Consider the following 22,193-nt stretch of genomic DNA (forward strand, 5'->3'; position numbering starts at 1 on the left):
CACAACTCAGGTTCCCACGCAACAGGGATGAAAGTACAGCCATATCTGTATTACTCTGATCCAGCTTGCAAACCTACCTCTGCTGTGTAAATATATAGAACTTAAGAACCATAAGCCTTTTCTGCACTTGCTCTTCTCTCCAGCTGGGTAAGACATCGTTGATTGACACTAAAGAGCATGCGCTATATGCATTGTCAAGACTAGAGCAACAAGAGATCTAAGCTCCAGAAAACAAACTAAAAGAGTAGATATTAGAATATATGGCTAGAATGTATCTTTTTAAGAGTAAACATATTCCTAATAATTGACATATCAAAGGCTAGTACAAAACGGCTCTACCACTAAACCGTTTTGAGTTTTGCAGGTACAGTTTACGTGAGGTGACCTTACTCAGACCAGCAGCTCAAAAGCAACTCTTCTATTCCATCCAAAAGCAGAACTTTGATACCAGAAGTACAATGAAAAAAACTTATATTTAGCATCTTTAAGTGGAATTACATGTTATATCTGTGGAAAGCCCAAATTCCTATCTTAAGACTAGTTTGCAGAACCATAACTGTACCCACTAAAGCCTTAGCTGTGTTAGCAGAAGCAAAGGCAGAATACTTACTGACTTACCTTTTAATACCTTCTATAATGCCTATGGTTTACAAGTTTGAGCAAATTTTGTATACTATTTGGCATTTTTGCATTTTCCTAAGAAATAATATTAAAATCTTTAGTTTTAAGCTCTGCAAAAGCCTGCACATAAAAAGAAAAAAAAAAGCAAAGAAAAAAAACTTTATATTTTACCAGCAATAAGGATTTTAGGTCAATATAGTTAAAGTGACCAACAGTCATTTTCCTTCAAGCAACTAGATTTTGTGATTTGGTAGTTTTATATTTGATAAAGTATATTTCAGTGGGTCAAAATATCACACCATTACAGTTAATAGGTGACTACTTTTATAAGTGTTTCTTGTTTATACGAGATACTAACACTGTTCTTATAGTAGCTATGCCATAGCATTCTCCATCACAAACATGCTCATAAACTTCTGTGATATTTGCTGAAACTGACTACTCTGAGAAGTAACAGATACTCAAACTTCTACTTACATGTAACAGCTGTGGCATAAAGAAAGAACCTTAGGTCGATTTACCACATGCATTTCCAACCCCAATTAACACACTTGTTATGGCAGATACGAAATTGCCAGTTAAACATTTTCAATTGAAGACCTGCTTTTTAAGAAAAGAAAGTTTATCCTTACTTTGCCTTCTGATTTCACAGAATATTTGATTTGATAATAAGCCATCTTCCTGAACAGGAGTATATTAAGAACAGTCAAAGTTTTAAAAACGTTATTCATAAGCTCAGTCTTTGAAAACTAGGCACCAACCTTGCAAATCTTCTGTCTCGGATACTGTTTTGTCCACAGGCGTACTATCCGGTTGGGATGATGCTACAGATTCTGTTAAAAGTGACTGACTTGACACAGGGCTGGGAGGGGCAGAAAAGAATAAAGTTTATTAGGCATGTTTGTGTTCCACAGAACATTCCTGAAGGAAATTAATTACAGTATGTACTGATGAAAGAGTATGACAAAACTCATACTGAAGTTATTTCTGTAACCATTTAAAAATCTTAGTGTTTAAGAATACTGGACAATCTGAATTGATGAAAAAGTTAAACATTTTTTGCATTCATATTGAGTGCAATATACCAGTTCAACTATAAAAAGAGGAAAGTATTTTGGGGTAGCTTGGCAATACCACCCATCCACACAGAAGCAACAATGCAACATTCAATATGCAAGGATTTTTATATCATAAGTCAGCAAGATAATTGTAGACGAGCTACTTTTGGTGTTCTAGTGATATGAACAAGAAAATTGCAGTATGTCAATGTTTCCAGTAATAAAGCATCATAGATAGTAATAAACCCCTTAGATTTTCACAGTGTAAAGTGGTGCTGGCCAAGCTTCCCAAATTGTTGGCCATACTGCTAAAATCCCATAACGGCTGAAAACTCACAGATGAATACCCTGGACAGTTAAGGAGAGAGAATCGATACTAGTGGTCACTTGCAGTCGAACTGTTCATCCAGCAGCTCTACTATGGACAAGACAGAGCTGAAAGCCCCACCAAGAGGGAGCATTACCCCATTTGCCTAATTTGTTTCTTCCTTTCCACTTAGGGATACACTCTGAATCCAAGAAATGGGATTATCCATCAGCTCACGAACCTGCAAAGCCCTACCAGTAGTCCACGAAGCAGCCAGGGCATCTGACCTGCACTTTCAATTGCCAAAAATTGCATGTAGGTCTTGGACTGCAGCTTTGGTACCAAAGGGCACTGTCAGTTTACTAGACTTTCCTCAGAGTATCATGACTCTGAGATGTTACCAGAGACTGAAGTTGAATCTCTGCTTTTATTTTGGAAAAGAGATCAAGTTACACTGATTTTTTTTTGAAGTGCAAGTCCAAGAGCAACCATCTACCCAGTTCTTCTGTAATCAGCAACGAAGCTAGTAATCAAAGAGATACGTTTTTTCCTATTTCCTGGCATTATAAAAGTTCTGTGAGAACAACCCAAGGCACTATAAGTGGTTCACCTCTGTGCACTGACCTGGATGATTTTTATTTTATTTTTTTTAACATACCAGAAGAGTTGTACCATGGTAAGATATCTATTTTCTACCCCAATAAGAAATCCCAGAATGGAAAGACCAAAAATAGCATCAAGCAATGGCACCCAGCATTCAGTTCATATGCAGGACCCAAGCATGAGATAACACCTCCTATAAAAAGCTAAGGAGCAGAAAACAGTCTGAACAGAATCAGTCGACAGTAACTGATGAAATCGCCCTCGGCTGCTGTTTTACTATGTTCTGATTTTTAAAGGACACACAGAATGTATATTACTCCAAGTCAGCTTCCATAGTATAACACACTAACATTTTTCACTCAAAAAATTTGTAAAGCATTTAAATCGCTGTTGGTTGTCACGCTACGCTGAAATGCAGCCACTAAGAATGAACAAATATTTAGCTTTTACAAATGGAGAGCACTTAGTAAGTCTGAGTGAGTTACAAGAGGACATTATGTCTCTTTGAATAATCCAGTTGGAAATTACTTGTTTAATAAGAAATCAGTTCAGTAGCACAACTTGTACTAAGACTCAGATCTGTTACCCCTGTTCTAGTACGTGCCAGTTTTTGTGATGCAATAATACATTATCATACATTTATTTATGAGAGCTCTAGTCATCAGCTTTCTGCCATTTTACAAAAACCTCAAATTTCTAAGAGGAAAGAACTCTTCTTTGGTCAGTGTACAACCAACTGCATGTTGTGGAATCAGAAGACTAGCCGGACAAATCTCTGTAGAACAGCATGAAACTGGCAACTTCTCTATTTAAAGCTAAATTACAAAGATGAATTTTCATTTGAATACAACATGTAGCTAACAGATCAGCTACTATTTACTGTAAGGTCCCATGCTTTAAAGTTACCAGTTAAATGCTGTTTTCCTAATGCAGGTCCTAGCATTTAATTGCGCAGTATTAGTACACTTCATTTAATCAACTTGATATAACTTTTACACAAAAACATAGAATAAGAGAGGAACAGCTTACCTTGGTTGCATAGATGGAGTCGATGTAGAATCTAAAGTTGACTGAGTTTCCTCGGTGCTGCCTTCTGTGCACTGAACTGGTAAGGACTCAGTTATACTACTGACAGAAGTTTCTGGAAGGAAAACACTACTGTAAAATTTGTTACAGCACTTCCTGGGATTACAAAAGTTATACAATGCAATTTCTTTGACCCCCATGACACAAGCCAGGAAAGTAATTGAATCTCAGCCAATATCATAATGAAACATGATTTTACAAAAAGTAATTACGTTTGGCCGTATTTTGATCATTTTCCAGCCCCAGGCCCCTAAAAGTTACACAAAATTTTGAAGCTAGAGCTTTAAAATAACTACTATTTTCTGCTAATTAAAGCATGTACAAACAGATTTCTCAGCATAAAGTGCAGTACTCTGACATAAGCTTGGTTTTTTTGTTAAAATAACCAAGATGGATCTGTGGCAAACAGTACTGTGGCATCCTAGAGTCAACTTAGGATCCATTGTGAAGCTGTAGAACCTAAGATCCCTAGATTTAAATTGAACTATTGTTTCAATTCTAAAAGCAGAGTTAATATTAAGTCAAAGAAGAAAGTCTTCAAGGGACCACTCAAGCCAAGCCAGAAGAGACATTTTAGAAGCTTCAAGGAAGCACTTCCTAACGCTCCTTTCTTCAGCAGAACATGCTGAAGTTGAAAACATCTGGGTGAACACAGAAGAGAAAGTGACCTCAGAAAGAGGAATCCTAACTAATTTAAAGGGGGAAAAGCCCTCTAGCTTCCTCTCGAGAGTGAATGGTGAAAGACAGCACTTATTTTAAAGGGAATCTGCTTTCATAGAATCATAGAATCACCAGGTTGGAAGGGACCCACTGGGTCATCGAGTCCAACCATTCCTAACACTCCCTAAACCATGACCCTCAGCACCTCATCCACCTGTCCCTTAAAACACCTCCAGGGAAGGTGAATCAACCCCCTCCCTGTGCAGCCTCTGCCACTGCCCAATGACCCTTTCCATGAAAAATTTTTTCCTGATGTCCAGCCTGAACCTCCCCTGGCGGAGCTTCAGGCCATTCCCCCTTGTCCCCTCCCCTGTCATTTGGAAGAAAAGGCCAGCTCCCTCCTCTCCACAACCTCCTTTCAGGTAGTTGTAGAGAGCAATAGAGTCTCCCCTCAGCCTCCTCTTCTCCAGGCTAAACAACCCCAGCTCTCTCAGCTGCTCCTCATAAGACTTGTTCTCCAGCCCCTTCACCAGCTTCGTTGCTCTTCTCTGCACACACTCCAGAGCCTCAACATCCTTCTTGTGGTGAGGGGACCAGAACCGAACACAGTACTCAAGGTGCGGTCTCACCGCTTTGTAGAAAAGACTGCAGTATGGGAGGCACAGAGTTAAAAGAACAAAAAAGTACCTCTGTCTGAAGTTAGGAGAAGCTATTTTTAAACATCTCTACAGGTCAATCCTTCAGCATCAGGCTGCAGTAATTAAATACCTGCATTTTAAATGTTTTTCATAAACATTCCCCAAGCTAAAGGTTCTCTCCACTGTCAGCAATTTCAGGGAGAATATGTTGGTATATGATTTTTTTCCTGCACTGGAAACACTCAGATTAATACAAAAAGGTATTAGCAAGAGTCTACTTCTGAGCAGATTAATCACAATATGATATATTATAAGCATTTCATCCATGTTCATTCCATAAGGTAAGATCCTTGAATAAAATGGTTTGCACTAAAGCTCCTACACTTCTAATACTTGGACATGATCAGGAAGCAAGTTGCTGTCTACTGTCTCATTTTGAGTTGTTCAAACAGACATATGTTGGCATTACTTACCAGGAGGACTAATTCTACCATTACTGTTCTGCCTTTGAAGATGTTCTTTGTAGCACACTGAACACATGCCATTTGTACGAGGGTTCCCATAAAATCCGCAACCAGTGGAACAAAGCATAGGCACTTGGCTACGGTTAGTTTCTTGAGCCATTTTCCCCTTCTTCTGTAAACCTAAAATCGAAACATAAAACCCAGTATTTAGAGGCTTGAGGAAACCCTTCTTTCACAGTCGACATTTGAAAAACTGGAGTTTCCTATAACTCAGCAAAAAGAGCTTCTAGAAAAGAAGCCTTGGGGGTAACCCAATGCCCTTTCCTAAGTCTATGAAGTCTGTCCAGTAACACAAATACAATCCTATGTATGCTTTGCATGACCCATACATACAGACCCTTCCAGCCCCACCATTTTATGGTCAATATATAGCACACAAAGAAATTTTGGAAAATATTTTAAGTATTATTGCTTCTGGCAGTGAGTTACAGGGAGTTGGGCACCTATGCTGAACTCCTCACGAAGCCACACAGTGTGAATGAGAACTATAAAATCGAAAACAGGCATGGTAACATGCTTACTTACTGCATTATTATTATCAACAGCCACATGAATGTGCAAGTTACTATATAGTCACCACATCATTAGTGTAGGACAACACAAGTACTCTCCACAAAACTCACACTGGGATTTTTCACATGCAAAAGGAAAATCATCCTTTCAGTCAGAAATATTAGACTAAGTACACATACCTCTTCTACATCAATGTTGTGTGAAAATATACTAAATATCAAGGCAACTCATACAACATCCTTGGATTTGGTTTTCATAAACACTGTACAATTCATACATTTTATCCCTGGCTTGTAAATATCTGTAAAAATTCGCCACACAAGAAAATTACAACAAATGAAAATTGTCAAGTGTGTTCTGAGCCTCCTAACTATTTTCACATAGTTTCACTTTTAAATCAATATTGACATTTTTCACCCTGAGATAAAATTAATTTCCCATTCCTCCCCCTCCATATTCTTGTAGATTTATGTATCAGTTTTGAAAAAAGCTTTTCATTAAGAAACTAACTATCTAAAGGTATCAATTACTTCCTTAGAGATAAACTTAAATCTACCATTTTATACTTCATGGTTAAAAATTAGGCTGAAGCATGGATAATTTTAATTCTTGCAAGTCAAATGAAAGATAAGCAATATTACTGAAAAAGTCAATCTTTCAAGTTACATCAGTATGTATTTCAAAAGCAATGCAAAGAAAATCCAGAGGAGACGGAGCTTCAAGATATCTGAATACTTCATCAGTTGCCAAGTTATAAAACTAGATTAAGTCACAGTAAGAAGTACACCAGGGTGAAAAGATTTCCTTTTATGTAAGATGCATTTGAAGCCAAATAGAAACAATTTTCCCATTATTTTGTTTTCAGACAAATATCTCCTCACACCCACATCCACTGCATTTTGTTTTTATTTCCTCACAGCATATGAAATTGATACTTCACAAGCAAACCTCTGGGTTGCAAAGCTACAAGCAATACAGAAATGATAGGCAAGTCTTCTGCTTACAGCAGGAAGGTACTCTACTTTAAAGATGAGAAAGCATTCAAGATAAGACAAGGAAGGCATACAGGCAAGTAGAGGAAAAAAAAAAATCTCTGATAGTATCTTATTCAGCTCCAACCTGCAATTAAGCTTATTTCAGCTGTTTGACTACACTCCCCCACCCAATACAGAAGCATTTGCTTTTGACATACAAAGCCCCCATTGACCACAAATGACAGCTAAATTTGATTTTGCTCAAGTACTGTACTCACAGCTGAAAGAGTACTTTGATTCCTGCCTTTCTCCAGACAGCTCTTTAGAATGAGACTGCAAGTACCGTATGTGGGAATTCAATTCTTATGCTGGGCCCAACATCCAGCAAAGCCATTTCAGTGGAGGGTAAATGCACATGAGTTTTCTATGCTTTGGTAACTCAAACCAATTTAAAGATGAAACCTTACGCAAGTCACTCTTGGCACAGACTGTTTAAGATCGAAAGACTAATTAAAAAACACTTGGACAGAATATTTCAAGGGCTAATAGAGATTCAATGTCACAATACAAATACTAATCTCTTTAATTTTAGGCAGCAGCACATTAAAAGAACCCTACCACACTAACTTTCAAAATTTGCCATGACTGCCTTTGTGTTCAATAGTTGCTTCAAGCAAGCAGCACACAGGAACTCAATAACGGCACCAGTTGCTGCTAATGTTCTTATTCCCCAACACAACTGTTGCTGAAGGGACGAGGTGCTAATGTAATCGCAACACAACAATTTCTAAGGTGGATGTAAAAAAAAGCCTGCTCCAATTCAATAAACAAATTGTGAAAGGTACAAAGATGCCTAGATGAAAAACCAGAAAAGCTGGACTGAGTTCCAGCTAAGCCAGTTCCCAAGTTCATTAACCAGTGGATCCTGCCACCAGAAGAAGCACAAGCCACTGGCATGAAGCTCCAGAGCACTTAAATCTCCAAGGGGAAGTGCCAGGGATTCTTCTGGAGAGTTTTAATAAAAGCCACAGGAAACGGAAGATCCTTCACTGGTTGCTAATACTTGGGGAATAAAAATGGAGAAGAGATAGGATCAAACTGATGCAACATTATTAAGTCAAATGAGAAGGAAGTTGAGCCAATACAACAGCTTGTTGTGTTCAGAAGGGGCAATCGCCCACGCTCCCCACACCAGCTCCAGTGTGTGGCTGGACCCTCACTGACCCAATTAGCTCCCTGAACACCAGAAAAACAGGCCATCACCACCACAGAAAGATTTCTGACAGTTCAGTGAGCTCAATCAGTTCACAAAGAAAATAAAAAAACAAAAAGAAAAAAAGCACCACACAGAGAGGGAAAAACTCTGGAACTGATGTGAGTGATGACATGTGACCAGGAGGGACAACACATAAGACCACCTCTTGTGTCAGCCTGTAAGCTCCTAGATTAGATGGTTGAACCAATCTATATGGAACCCTAAAGCCACAGAATGCAAAACAAGTAAAAGAAGCTCCTGCTCCCCAGCTTCCCACTCCTTCCCATGCTGTTCCTCCCGGCCTGGGTGCTCACATGCATCAAAATTAATCAAGGAAGAGATCAAACTTAGAAAACCAATCACTCCATCTTTTGCCAATTAGTTTTAACACTGACCGGTTCCCAAGCTTGCCTTTGTCATGACTGCTGCTTAGGCATGACAGGGTGGGTCTAGCTGAAGACACCTTTGGAACCACTTGTTTCAGCAGCCCAGCAGCCTTTAAACATTAAGAGAACCACTAGCCAAAACTGGGCATTGAAACTGTAAAGGAATAGAGATCCAAGCACTGGCAGTTCCGGCTGCTGCATTTCAGACACACCTCTCCTGTACACATCCACTACTGCATGAGGGCAGAAGCCACGATGACACAGCACGGTGCCTTAGGGACTTTTCTTCCTCACTACTCCAGCAGGCAGGAGTCAATCAGCTGCAAGCAGAGCAGCTTGACTGTCCCCATCTCAGCAAACATGAACACTAACAGATCACTGAAGGATGTTTGAGGAGGGTGGAGACAGAAGACCTCCCCTCACTCCAGTCCTTGGCTTAGCTTTTTTGTTTCAAAACTATCCACAATTCCTCATGCAGGAAGACGCACAGTATCGCCCAGCCCAACCATCACATAAGCCCGTAATGGTGGGCTGTCACTGAAATTGCACCCTTAGAAGCACTATGAAAGGGGTGAGCGTGCTCCTGCAGCTCTGGCCCCTGCTGTGTGCCCCCGCCCCTTCCTCAAGTCAGATCAGCTCATCCATCTGATGGAAAAAACAGGAATATTTATTTTGGTGGACTGGAAAGCTTGCTGATCTGACAGAAGACCAAGTCTAGAGAACTGACAGAGTGCAAAGGAAGCAACAAGGCTAAAAATAGTAGGCAAGTCTACTGTAAAACACATCCCAAGAGTATACCCTATCTATAGTTTCAAAACTGGTCTCCTAGCTCAACTTTAGTAAAAACTTGAAGCAGCAGCAAGGTCTTGGAAGCAATACAGCTACATACATGTCCTGCTTGGTTTGAAGTGTCACAAAACAAACTTGTAAAGATGGTAGAAATCCCTCTAGGTTCTTCCTCTCCCCCTGCAAGCTGTGCTTGCACAGCATTCATAGGGTCATCTGAATTTCATCTTAAAGAAAACAACCAAACCCTTTACAATATTTTAAGCATGTTCCCTGCTTTGCTTCACAGTACAGTTGTATAACCAGTTGTACAAGTGCTAATGAGAAGGCAGTTCACTGGAGGGAAGGCCAAGAGCCTTAAACATTCCCTCCATGCAAGCCCAGAACATCTACTTTGTTGAAGAATATGGAATAAACGGCCTTTTTATTAGCTAGAAATTCTGTGCTTAACACAAAATTACCTCTGATAATTTTCTTCTCAATCCAAAAATATGTATTGTCACTAGAAACATGGTAGCACACAGCTCTGCAGGCTAAGTCCTTTTCCTACAAATTTGGTGTTTTAAATCTACCCATTCCCGTGACTCCTGTCACACAGACAACTTCATGCATCTATAAGGCCTACTTACTGCTCCTGCTACAGGTCTTACTATTCCCCCTTCAACAGCGTACATTCTCAGAGAGTAAATTATTCTCTGTACCAACCAATAGCCACAATAAATCATATAAATGACATTACTGACTACAAAATGTATATGGAGGTGAAGCTGTGGGAATGCTAAGGCAGGGTAAGTCTTTTGGATATTAGGTTCTCTAGGTAGAGAGCCTCCTCTTCTAATACTCTGTAAAGCAAGTGACAAAAAATACTTCTGTACACCCCTTCCCCAGAGAGCAAGCACCATGATACTGTTTGTTTGGGTTCCCCCCCCCCCCTTTCCCTTTTAATTAAAGGTTTATAGGCTACTATTTTCAAATAACTGATACTCTAACTTTATAGGCCTTCAAATGTTAATCGGTCAGATCAGAGAGAACAGTATTTAACAGGATTAAAAACACAAGGTATAGGAATAATCTCTTTTCACCTCTCTCAACAAAAAAAAAAAAATCCCCCACAAAAACTAGCTTTCTCTTTATCTGTCTTCTCTCAAAAAAAAAAAGTCTCCTGAATTCTAGTAGTCCTCATACTTCAAACTGTGGTAGGAAAAGTGAGCAGATCCTCACAGCCACTACCCTAGCTGAAGTACAGACTTGTGTTCTGCGAACACTCCTAAAATTCATAACTGGTATGAGAAGGATCCCTCCCAAATGCTAACGCTGAAAAGACCACCCAAAGAGCATCCTGCTTCAGCTGCAGTACCAAACCAGACATAGTTTGAACCACACTGATGCCAGCTTTGAAAATGCTTCTGAAAGAGAAAGCTGAGCATTTAGTGTAAGCTACTCTCTTGACTGCAGAAGACCAACACACTGACAGACTTCAGCTGACACTCACCTCAAAGGACGACTCAAATTTTTAGCAAGTGATTAAAATATTCCCTCCTCTATCATAATCATCTTTATAATGAAGCAGTTCAACACGGATTTAAGTAGCACCAGTACAAATGGTCATTTTCCCCTCATGCTAATGAAGCAAGGAGGAAAAACTACAAAAAATGTAATTTGTGCTGCTTAAAAACATAAAGCTTTATCCCATGCACAAATAAAAGCAAGACATGAAGCTCTGAAGACAAAAATACATTTCATTTTACAGCATGTACTGGTATGGTTATCTGATACCATTTGTACTGCCATATGAAAAGTCATGTTAGCACAAAAACCCCCAACAATGAATAGGAAATGCATTCCTCTGCAGGCTTATCAAAACAAATGGCAAATAAAGGCCTAAGACAAGAGCTCTGTTGAATCTTGCTATAGAAGTTACCAAAGCAGCAACTACATTCAAGGATACTACTTCACAGTAGAATTTACAGAGCCACAGCTGCTCCAGTGTGGAAGCAGGACACTACTCAGGGTAAAAAGCTCTAGAGTCAAAAATTAACAAGTTACAGAATGGTCCTGTTCTCTTTTTTCTTCCATTGTCCTCTCCCAAAAGGCCCCCAATTTACATTCATTGAGCAGTCACTTCTAGCTGCTTTAAGGCATTACCATGTCCCAGCAACTTGCTCTGGAGCCAAGAAGAACTTGCAGATTTGAATAGGGGCCTCAGTGCTTAACAGTTCAGCACAGCTTGCTGGTTGCAGTCAGACATGTCATTTCATCTACAGCTCACCCTGGTGAAAACACTACAGCTGGTTCAGATTTGCCCACATAGCTACATGTGTAGTTACACTCTGACCCAATTTCATCAGAACGCTTTGAGGTAAAAAAGTGAATATGGTTAAGGACCAACTATGCAAGCAGATCTGTAAGGGCACTGACCTTTCTGTCCCTGTAGCAGCAGAACACACAGCTGCTGCATTTTTCAAAACACAGGAGTTATCCAACTTCCTCAGCACCAAGAGACTCCATGCATTTTAAAGCCTTCAGTTCATTTTGGTAGGCCTTCAGCTTTCTTCCTTTTCACAACTATGTACAGCCTTCAGTTGCAATTTGAACCACTGAAGCAGAATTTACATGATTCAATATTGAAATACTCAATATTCAATATTGAAAATGTAATAGTCAAACTAGTGACCAAAGACTTAGGTAAGATGTTCTCTCAACTCACTTGACAGGACATCCAATATCTACTTACATTCCAGTCTATTCTTGTTGAACAGCTTTTTATTTTTGTTTCATGCACAGGCTTATTTTAGGCTAAACTCAAGCATTTATTAGACACTCTTAGCAGAAACTTTACAAGAAGACAGAAGGAGTTACGAAAGTCCTTTCTTCACTTCTAATTCTAAGGAATCAGCAAGTAAATCCTTCAGTACAAGAATTAAAATATAAAAAAAACTTGGACCCTCGATAAAGCTACATTCCCTGTACAGTGTCACACAGAGGGGGGAAGAGCCACAAGCATGAGAGAAAGCGCAGTCTCAGAAGTGGCAGATGAACAGAAAAGGGAAAGTTCAGGTCTTAGAAAGGGAAGGTACATCAGCAACTTTCATAACCTAACTGAGCCAGAATATCATACTACCAATGTCACATCATTATACAACCCAGGAACACTTGGCATAGACAAAGCCTCTAGTGTTAAAGCACGTATATTGCTAACTACAGCTGTCTGCTCTTGTACTCACGGTTATACAAGGAACAAGAGAACATTTCACTACAACCTCGTCACTCTTACTAGGCAGAACAAAGACGCACAGATTGTACACTGGTATCAAGAAGATCACTGATAATAAGGATTCAGCTTTCTATGCTTGTCTGCATACACTATTAATAGATGTTACTTTGAAACTGTAATTACTACTTGTGGCCACACTCAACCTTCACAAAGTACGGATTACTAGCACCAAAGATTAACTGCTGTAAAACAGTACCTCAGAAACTCTCATTCACCTCATGCAAATCCATCACATTACTTGCAGCAATCACTTAAGGTCTACAAATACAACCCAGAAGTATAAGCAAATTTTCTTATTTGGTTTCTAAGTTTTTTAGTGTAGTTACCACATCAAATCACAGGGCAATTTCATGAATTTCACTGCTCTACTGTAGATAAATTCTAAAAAACAACGAGCGATATAACAGGTACATGGACTATGAGGAACCACCACACTTTGTTTATGTGGGATTTCAAAGAGGCAGAGTACAGACAAAAGGAGTTTCATGAAAGTGTTGGAATTCCAGAAAGATGCCACATAGAGCTACCAGCTTCCACTACATGATGGTCAGGTTTTCACAGGAATGAAAACTACTGTATGCTGGAGCACCTGGTAACTGCTGCAGCACCTGAAAGACTAATTATAGCATTCTGTATAAAGCCTTCAAGAATTTTCCTCCTATTTATCGTGCATTTCAATTTCACCCTGAAGCAGCAAAACATAACTCAAGATGCCAAGGCGTATCATTGTTATTGCATATTTGGACTAGTTAGTTGTTCAAGACTAACACTGCAGCACTACTAGAACTAGGCCCTTGCATATTACAGTATTCAAACTTTGAGAAAGTCAAAGAAATGTCATTTTTTCCTCAGACTTAGAAAACTTAACAGCCTCTTATTTACTTCCTATTCTCCAGCAGCACAACATATCAGTAGGCAACCCCAGTTAATCCAGGAAGCTCAAGCCCAGATAAGTGTGTAGATGCTTTCAGAAAGAGCACAAGCACATTCTCAGTTTCCATCTCTTCAATGATGACTATCAGAAAAACCTAAGATGACAAAGCTGCCTTTCTGGAGAGGTCAACCTGAATGCAAGTGGAAAACAAAACCAAACCCACACACACAACAGAAGTCACTTCTTGGGTTGAGAGAAAAAATAGCAAATACCCCTTGGAGCTGAACATGGTTGTTTACAGCAAGACATAACAGGGACCGTCAATAAAGATCACTAGTTAAACATTAAAAGCACCAAGACCAACACAGTAACTACAGTTGTTCTGTACAAAGTAAAGATAATTTTGAGTGAATTACAAACCAAGAAATGTGTACATGAGAAAAGAGCATGTCAGATGTTTAAAGAAGCTGATTTTGTCCTGGTACCTCTGGAAGAATCACGGTGTCCAAGAGGCATATCTGAGGAATGCAGAGAGGACACCGGTCAGCTGCCCTGCTGGTCACTCTGCCCCACCCAAAGGGCTGTCTGTCCATACACACGCCAGAGGAGAGACCAAAGCTTCTTCTCCCAAAATGTGAGGTTGTACTTGCTCAGTTTAACCTATCCAGATCACCAAAGCTCAGCAGGTCCATTTTCAGAAGACTGCTGTCTATGACCAGACTGCCACAGAAACCTTACGTAAAGTTACACTTGTGATAGAACATACTTCTAGGCAGTACTCGCTCTGGCGTCTCCACTTAAGAGGAATAAAAATTCAGGAGTTACACCCATTAGAAAAATCAAACCACCTCAGTAATTACTTGTCAGCAGTCTGGTCTGCTACGTCAACTCACACGAACCACAGTTTCCATCCTGTGTAGCTGAACCAGCACTGAGCTGCAGCAGCTGCAGATATTGCTTGAGGAGTAAAAACTCTGGAGAAAAGAGGAGGGCTATCTCATAGCTGTACTTCAGCACTAAGGTACCTAAGCCAAAGACTGCAGGAATCCTCAAGTTGCTCTCCATTTTTCCAGCCCAACCCTATGAATTTAGGGTTTATTTGAAATCTGTCAGAGTACAGAAACGTCTTCTTTTAAAACGCTTGAAAAGATAAGAAAGCTACGCTGAAACAGACAAGGCTACATTCTGCTCTCTTTGCCATTAGACATTGAAGTCAGTCATTTCAGAAATCAGAGGTTGTGTAAAATTAGAATCGGGAGAGCCTAAAATTCTCTACATTCCTCTAAGATATCAGACCAAAGTTTAAGGGACACAAAAAGACGGCAACTCCATAAACTAACTTTGATGCTGTATTTTGAAACAGGTTTGGCTTTACAAACTGATGAATAATAATCTAAGAAGGATTCAAACACTTATAAGATTACCCATATAATTACTGAAAGAATAAAGATTCAGTAATCGCTTCCTTTGAGCTTCAGTGAATAAGTAATCTTCTCTCAATACAGCATGTTTCACTTATTTTAAGCATATCAAACCCAGAAGAGATAAAAAGTGCTTTAACACAAGTTCCCAAAATAGACAGCTTCTTGTCAGCAAAAACACCTGTTGCTGAGAACTGACAGTAAGCACAAAACACATTTTAATTTGTTTTTGTAAACAGCACTATGTAGAATTTTAATTAGCTTATAATGCTACATGGGCCTAATGCTAAGAGAGGTCCTGCTCTAGTATTAGGGTTCCTAACTGTTAATAAAACTACCATCATTATAGTCATTTCTGGCTAGGGCATCGTGAATTCAACTTAACTTTCAAGAACATTATGATTATCGTGCATGATGTGCTGCTCCATTTAGAACTATGCACTATGTCTAATTTAAGTGTTCAAAATTATACAATACCCTTACTGTGGTTTGATGGCAAACTCAACCTAAAGCTCAAGCCTGACCAAACAAAGAGGGTATTTAGGGACAAGTTTTCAGCAAAAGAGGTATAAGTATGAAGTTCCCTGTGGCAAAGCAGCATTCCTCATCTTTTGCAATGCACTTAAATTTAGCCAAGGAACTCAAAGGTGCTACTTTATTTTAACCCTAATGCTGTTCTAGAGGGGGGTTTGTTGTTGTGGGGCTTTTTTCCCCAATTATTATTTCAGTCACTGAGGAAGCCAGTTTACGTGTTCCCAAACAAGTTGCTGAATATCTAAATATTGAAATCTATCACCCTGCACAAAGCATAGGAAAATATTATACAGTTGATCAGCAGCCACCATGGGCAACTGATATTTATCCATCACTCAATATACTGTCAAATTTCACTGAAGATATGAATATACGAACTCACTGGTTGCAAAATGAAGTTTTTAATCTTCTTACAGTTTCATCCTAGCATTCACCTTACACTGCCTGAAACACAGCAACGCGTAAACATCCATGTGCAACCAAGACACAGAGTCAATATTTACATGCAACCAACGCAATGGTTTCACAGTACAGGTAACCTGGGGCTTTAGATACTTCTGCCACACTGTTTCTGGGCCAGGAACTATTTACCTTGAAGTCTTCATTCTTCAAAAGCTTATATTGGCTCCTGTATCTGCTTTATGGTGTAGCTCTACAGTCCTGTGCCAAAACTTCTAATGCAGGAAGAAGGTGAAACTACCTAGTTGGTACCAGAACTGAACTTAAAGGCATAGCCTCATTTGTAGCACTAGCTGCACAAACCAACAAAAGTTCAGAGTGAAAACTATGGAAGAGTCGCCTTGAGTCAGTCTTAACTGTCCAAGATAGTGTCAGATTAACAGATAAGGGGCTAAGGAATGATCAGAAATATGCAGAGCATAAGGCACTCTCTCCTTCCTGAAGGTTTCCAAAACTACACCACTTGTTCAGATGGCGAGGTTGTTACACTGTTTAGGAAAAGCCTCAAAACTATTGGAAGAAACTTGATTGAGGACAACTGGCATCTTTCCCACTGCCATCATGGAACAGAAAATAGGTTTTTTTACATTTCTTTCCTAAGCCCATACAGAACAGACTGCGTGTATTTCAGTTTCCCAACTGACAAGAAAGCCAGAGCTGACAGCTTTTGAGTAGAAGTCTGCATCACAAACATTGTGCTTTAATCACCAGGGCACCCTTTTTACCTACTAATACTCCAGGTACAACTGTAAACTGTCTTTCTGATAACCAAGTTTGCAATTCATTCTGTTTTTAGACAACATTCAGCTATGTGAGCCTGCATTCCTAGTACAATGTCTCCCCCACTTACTGTCCAGAACACTTAGATCAGCAAGTTAAGAGCACAATAGCCTAAAAATAGCATGGCTGGGTGCCACTGTCTCCCCATTTATTATGATGGTACCTTTGTACAGAGTTCTTTCTACAATTCTACATAGAAAACTACAACCATAAATGGCTTTAAGGGAGGGACTTGTATCCAAAAGGGGCTAAGCTGCTAAGTAGTGCCATGGGATTTCCCCTTTTTCCTCAAGCCACATAAACAGAAATTTGCATTTTAGAAGCATTTTGAACAATAACTCTTTAAGTACATATGATTTCTATTTTTATCCTCTGCCACAGTGATTGTATTCTGCCACAGAACAGATTGATAAATGACAAAAGTAATAGCACTTTCTAGAGAAAAGAAAACTTGTGACATAAAGGAGAATTAGACAAACATAAGAAATGCAAGCCAGATTTCTCCAATTATTTTGCTTGGCATACTAAATCCTATACCACTCTTTAGAATAGATGAAGAGGGAACAAAACCTGTTCATAAGATACTGGACCTCAAATGTCAGCAAAGTGTGGCTTTCTATCACAATGCTCATTCCCTTCCATTCACAAACGTCGGCCAACAGAGCTTGTCTCAGGAAACAATGCAAAAATAGCACAGTACATTTCCATTTATCATCGCATAAGGTCAGAAAGAAGAGGGAGATCAGCAAGACCAACACACTTCAGCTTGGCCCAAAGATGCGTTCACAGGCACCACAGCTTCAGCTGTTGCATTACACTAATTCCATAAGCACCACATCCTTCTTATGGCTTGAAAAACAGAAGCCCTAATGCTGTCTCCCAGAAATCTCATCTTACACTCCCTTTGTGAAGGCAAAATACCCATACTACTGTTGAAGAATATTTATATCCATTGCCTTTAAAAAAAAAAATCACCAATTTTAACACACAACCCTGAGCTTCAACTTTCCCAATTTAACAACTTGATGCTGCTTAAGTAAACCCAGCAACACGCATTTATTTTCCACTGTACAGGACACCCTGCTTAAGTTCACTAGATAGAGCTATCAAGCCATACAAAGAACTTCCAATAAATTTTTCATCTCAGGCCTTGACAGTCTGAGAAATTATTAAGGTGTCAGAGCTGCAACAAGGACAGAGATGTTCCTTAACACAGCAGACTGGTATTTCAAGCATTCTTATTGTGCAGTGGGGGATGTGAGGTAGAAGATAGGAGGATAAGTAGGTAGCAACTAATCAGGGATTTATTTATATACAGAATGACTAGGTATAAACTTAAGACCATGGGTCATAGTCACATTATGACTTTGCAAAACAACAAGCTAATTCTTGCAGCCATAGGTAACAGTCAAACTTTCCACAGACACCAAGTTAGGGAAAAGCAAATGCAAGAAGGCAACACAAACTATTAAGTGACCCAATAGTGAAATTAGATATATTTTTGTGGTGATTTTCCAAGTAAGTTTAGGCCAGCTGATTACCCCACTGCTATGCACAGGAGTTCTATATCGCAATCAAAGCATTAAGTCAAGTTTGACCAGATTTATTAGGAAGGTAAAAAAAAAAAAAATCTATGCATGACTGCCAGTCCAGTCCACAACAAATCAAATACTCCTTGATCTCAACACCAGCCTCAGCCCCTGGTTTGTCATACTCAGCTGACAATGTGTTTGTTCTGTAACTAATAATACACTTACCTTGACCTATCGTTACTCATGCTGCTTTCCTCCTTTCCCAGGATGCTCTAAACAAACCCCATGAAAATACACAGATACTCCAAACAATCCTATTGACCAATCCGAAAGTCTCTTCCCTAAAACATGTTCCACATTGCCACATTTTTCTTTTTTTTACAAGTTAGTAACCAAATGTTTTTGATATCATGAAACACTAAAATAATCGCTTTTCTAGTTACTTTTCACCCAGTCAATAGCACCTGTTTCATAACTAATCCTAATTAATACCTAAAAAATCACTTCATTCAAGGACTTACCACCAGTATGCAACAGTACATCATACTACCACGATATTTGGATAGCATAATCCCAACATAAGAAGTCTAGTGAAGTTTACTTAGAAAGCTCCCCTGTATCAGCAACCAAAGTTACCTTGTAAGCTTCTTATCTGACTCTGAAGAATCAGGAAGAACAATCTCCAAACGTTTAACACAAAACACAACCACTTATTTTGCCCCTACCTTGATAATGGTGCAGACTCCAAAGCAAGGTCATCGTGTTGCACAGAAAACATTCTGCTACGTAACATTCCATTGCATTAAGGCCTCTATTTCATACATGATTTTAGAAAAACTTCTTAAATCCGTACTTAAGGTAGTAGAGAAACAATTTTATCCTTCCTTGCAGTCTGATATCTCTTCTGCCACCCCATCCTCAAAACCAGCACAATCAACAACCCCTTACAAGTTTTCTTCTGACAGTCTAACTCAAAGAAAGCCTTTTCCATAAAAAGGTGTGAATATGTCAAATTTAGTACAGAAACTCTACATTTCTGCCTGCAGAATCAGTGGTTCTCTCTTGCCTCTCCCCTCCAAATATAATTTGAAACCTTAACTGGAAAAGTATCTGCCTTCCCCATGCAATCTTCAGCTTTTATCAGCCCATTTATGTTCAACAGCAAACATAAGAAAACTCTCCAACATCCTGGCATGTTCAAGCTAAAGGTGAAAACTCCATTCCTTATTTTAAAAAAATCCACATCCAATGCAAAATATTTAAACAAGCTGAAAGCACCTTACCTCTGTCCTTCAAAAATACCGCTCCAATTTGATTATTAAGTTTATATTTGTTACTCTAATTCTTCACAGATAAAAATGCATTAGCATCATGAATCACAGCACACACCAGTACTGTGTTGTCTTAAACCCCGGGCTAGTAAAACTGTTCAGGTGGTTGCCAAGGCCTGCCAAGTCAGCCACACTGTTTATAGTTTAGTTCTCCAGACACAGGATTATTATGTTTCAGCCTGACAAATACCATATCCTGAAGGTTAGAGTCCTGTGATACAAATACATCCTGACAGGGCAGAATGGCTGAGTAGGGGTGGTCTTCAGTGTGGAGGTGGTTTCAGCTTCTGCAAGATTGCTGAACCATTAAGTTAAAGGAAAAGCTGTGCGTTTAATAAAACTGCTGCTTAAAAAGGAGCTATTTTTAGGAAATACTCAAACATGAGCATTCATTTGTCTAAGTGATACTCAAAAGATTGTCTTCAGTAATCTAAATGAAGCAGAAGATGGATGAAGTTAGGATTTAACTCATTTAACTCTTAATGAATAATTTAATGGCCAAAAAAAGTTACTTTTCAAATGAAAAAAAATCAGTTCCTGTCCACAACTGGAAAATGAACAAAAATATCACAGCTTGATTGAGGAGAAATTATTTTTGCACTACCAAAGCTTTGTTTTTGCTAATCTCTATTTAGCTGAAAAGCCCTATAAACACAGTTGGAAGAAGGGATCTGTTAAAAATATACCACCCCACCCCTTCAATTAAAGGCTTATGACACATCTGAGACATTGAACAAGAACAGGGAAGAAGGACTTAATGTTCCTGATATTTCTAAAGGTAAAAAAAAAAAATAAGCAGGTTTAAAAATCCCAAACGTTTCATGCCTCTGTTAAATAGATTTTAAAGCAAGAACTGATCCAAGCTATTTTTATTCCTTTGTAGGCCACGTGTAATTAACTGCTTATTTTCACAAAACCTTTTACAGCGTCAACATCACCAGTCAGATCATCTGCCCCACCCAGACTGAGCTCCACACCACAGGAGGCCAAGTAGCTCAGTGAGGAGTTCCTGTATCTGGAGGAGAGGGCTGGCCCCTCCAGCACCAATCTTTCCCCTGCAACAGCCCGGCTGTGATGATCAGCAAGCTCTTGAGCTCACCCCTTCACCTTGTCCTTCCCGGAAACTGCAAGCAAACTAGTTACAGGCCTAACCCTGTGTCTCAAACTATGGATGAGATGTCCCTTTTTTTCTTTTTTAATATAGCTGGAATTCTCTAGGTCAACATTATCCCTCTCCCCCACTCCCTTCTGCCTTGGGCACACAGCAATTAGTAGAAATGACCACTTAACCACTTGGGAAACAGGAGGAGGAAGAGGAGGGTAAAAGAGCCAGTTGGGTTGGCTTGAGCCACTAATATAAAACAATTTAAGCTAGCCCAGTAGACCTTGCCTCCAGTGCTCACAAGACCCACGCTGCTAGTAAAGCGGCAGAAGAGCACTCCACAAGCAGGGACCTGATGCCCAGGTCACTGTTGCAGGATGGACGCTTGCCCTCCCTAGGGCTCCGGGCACGTTTCACAAAGATTATCTCACGGGAGATGCACAGCCCTCTCTAAGTAGCATTAAACAAAACCAGAGCGCGGGGTTACCACCCCAGCACGTGGTGGGCCACCCACTTCACAACACTGGAAGCACCACCAGCAGCTGGTGGACTACAGAGCACAGATCCCCTTTGTCTCATACAACAGGAATAAAATTTGGTCTTGCGTTTTGTACACAGGTTTACAATCACTTTAAGAATCTCTTATTCACAGAGATGTATATTCCATCCTGGCACAAGAAGCAGACACATAAATCCCACAGCACACAACACATTCACAGTGTTTAAGATCTACAGATGGAGCGTGTGCAAGAGAAGGTTTTATGAACAAGAGATGCTGGAACAACCAATTGCCGTGCAGGGACAACACGGGTCCTGCCAGCAACGGCTTTGAATGCAGGCAAGAAACATTTGCTGTAGCCTGAATACAGAAGTTGTACAGCTGTGCCAGCAAAGTGGTGTGTTTATCCTTTAGGGCAGATTTGCTTTCTACAAACAGCCTGCATTAGAATTGTATACATGTGGTGAGAGTATTGAGCATTTCACTTGTGTGTTGAATAAATCAGGAAAATTGGTCCCAGATAATAAATCTTACCTAAGTTAGTTGGGAGGCAGAGGGGACCCAAGAAGAATGGTACTCAGTCACCAAGCAGTATGTGCTCAAGTTGCCTCATGTATTCAGCTTTTTTCCTGTCCTAAGCAAAACCAGCTTTTGGCTAAGTATAGTATTTAACAGCAAACAAATATTTAACTTTACTTTCTTTTGTTTAAGAAAGTCTAATACACATAACATAAATTTATAGGATTTATAGCAAACTATACCATTGTTCTTGCCCTCACTTCTGACATCTGATCTGGCCATTCAGCCTAGGCCTAATATCACTAAAGTTCAGAAACTAATCAAAATCATTTTATTTAAACACTTGCATATCCCAGTCTTAAGTATCCCCCTTGATACAGATGATCTGGCCCACCTTTCAGCTAAAAGACGATAGAGTCACTGCTCATTCTAAAGCAGTATTTCCAGGGTTTAAAAA

The 22,193-nt window shown here is 39.5% G+C and overlaps 1 protein-coding gene across 4 annotated transcripts in view; it reads right to left on the bottom strand.

Annotated features, from left to right (window-relative positions):
- ZFAND6 (zinc finger AN1-type containing 6) overlaps nt 1–22,193 on the bottom strand; it is a 36,631-nt gene that overhangs the window by 6,120 nt on the left and 8,318 nt on the right. For 3 of the 4 annotated variants that reach the window (XM_054077743.1, XM_054077740.1, XM_054077741.1), the window contains 3 exons: nt 5,447–5,617; nt 3,619–3,730; nt 1,383–1,483 (listed from right to left, as the gene is read on the bottom strand). In XM_054077743.1, the coding sequence (XP_053933718.1) occupies nt 1,383–1,483; nt 3,619–3,730; nt 5,447–5,597 (364 nt within the window). In that variant the 5' untranslated portion in view covers nt 5,598–5,617. Of the gene's footprint in view, nt 1–1,382; nt 1,484–3,618; nt 3,731–5,446; nt 5,618–6,189; nt 6,312–22,193 lie in introns of all 4 variants that reach the window. The other variant, XM_054077742.1, reaches the window with a different exon arrangement.

This window comes from Cuculus canorus, chromosome 12 (assembly GCF_017976375.1).
Source record: "Cuculus canorus isolate bCucCan1 chromosome 12, bCucCan1.pri, whole genome shotgun sequence".
Lineage (NCBI taxonomy): Eukaryota > Metazoa > Chordata > Aves > Cuculiformes > Cuculidae > Cuculus > Cuculus canorus.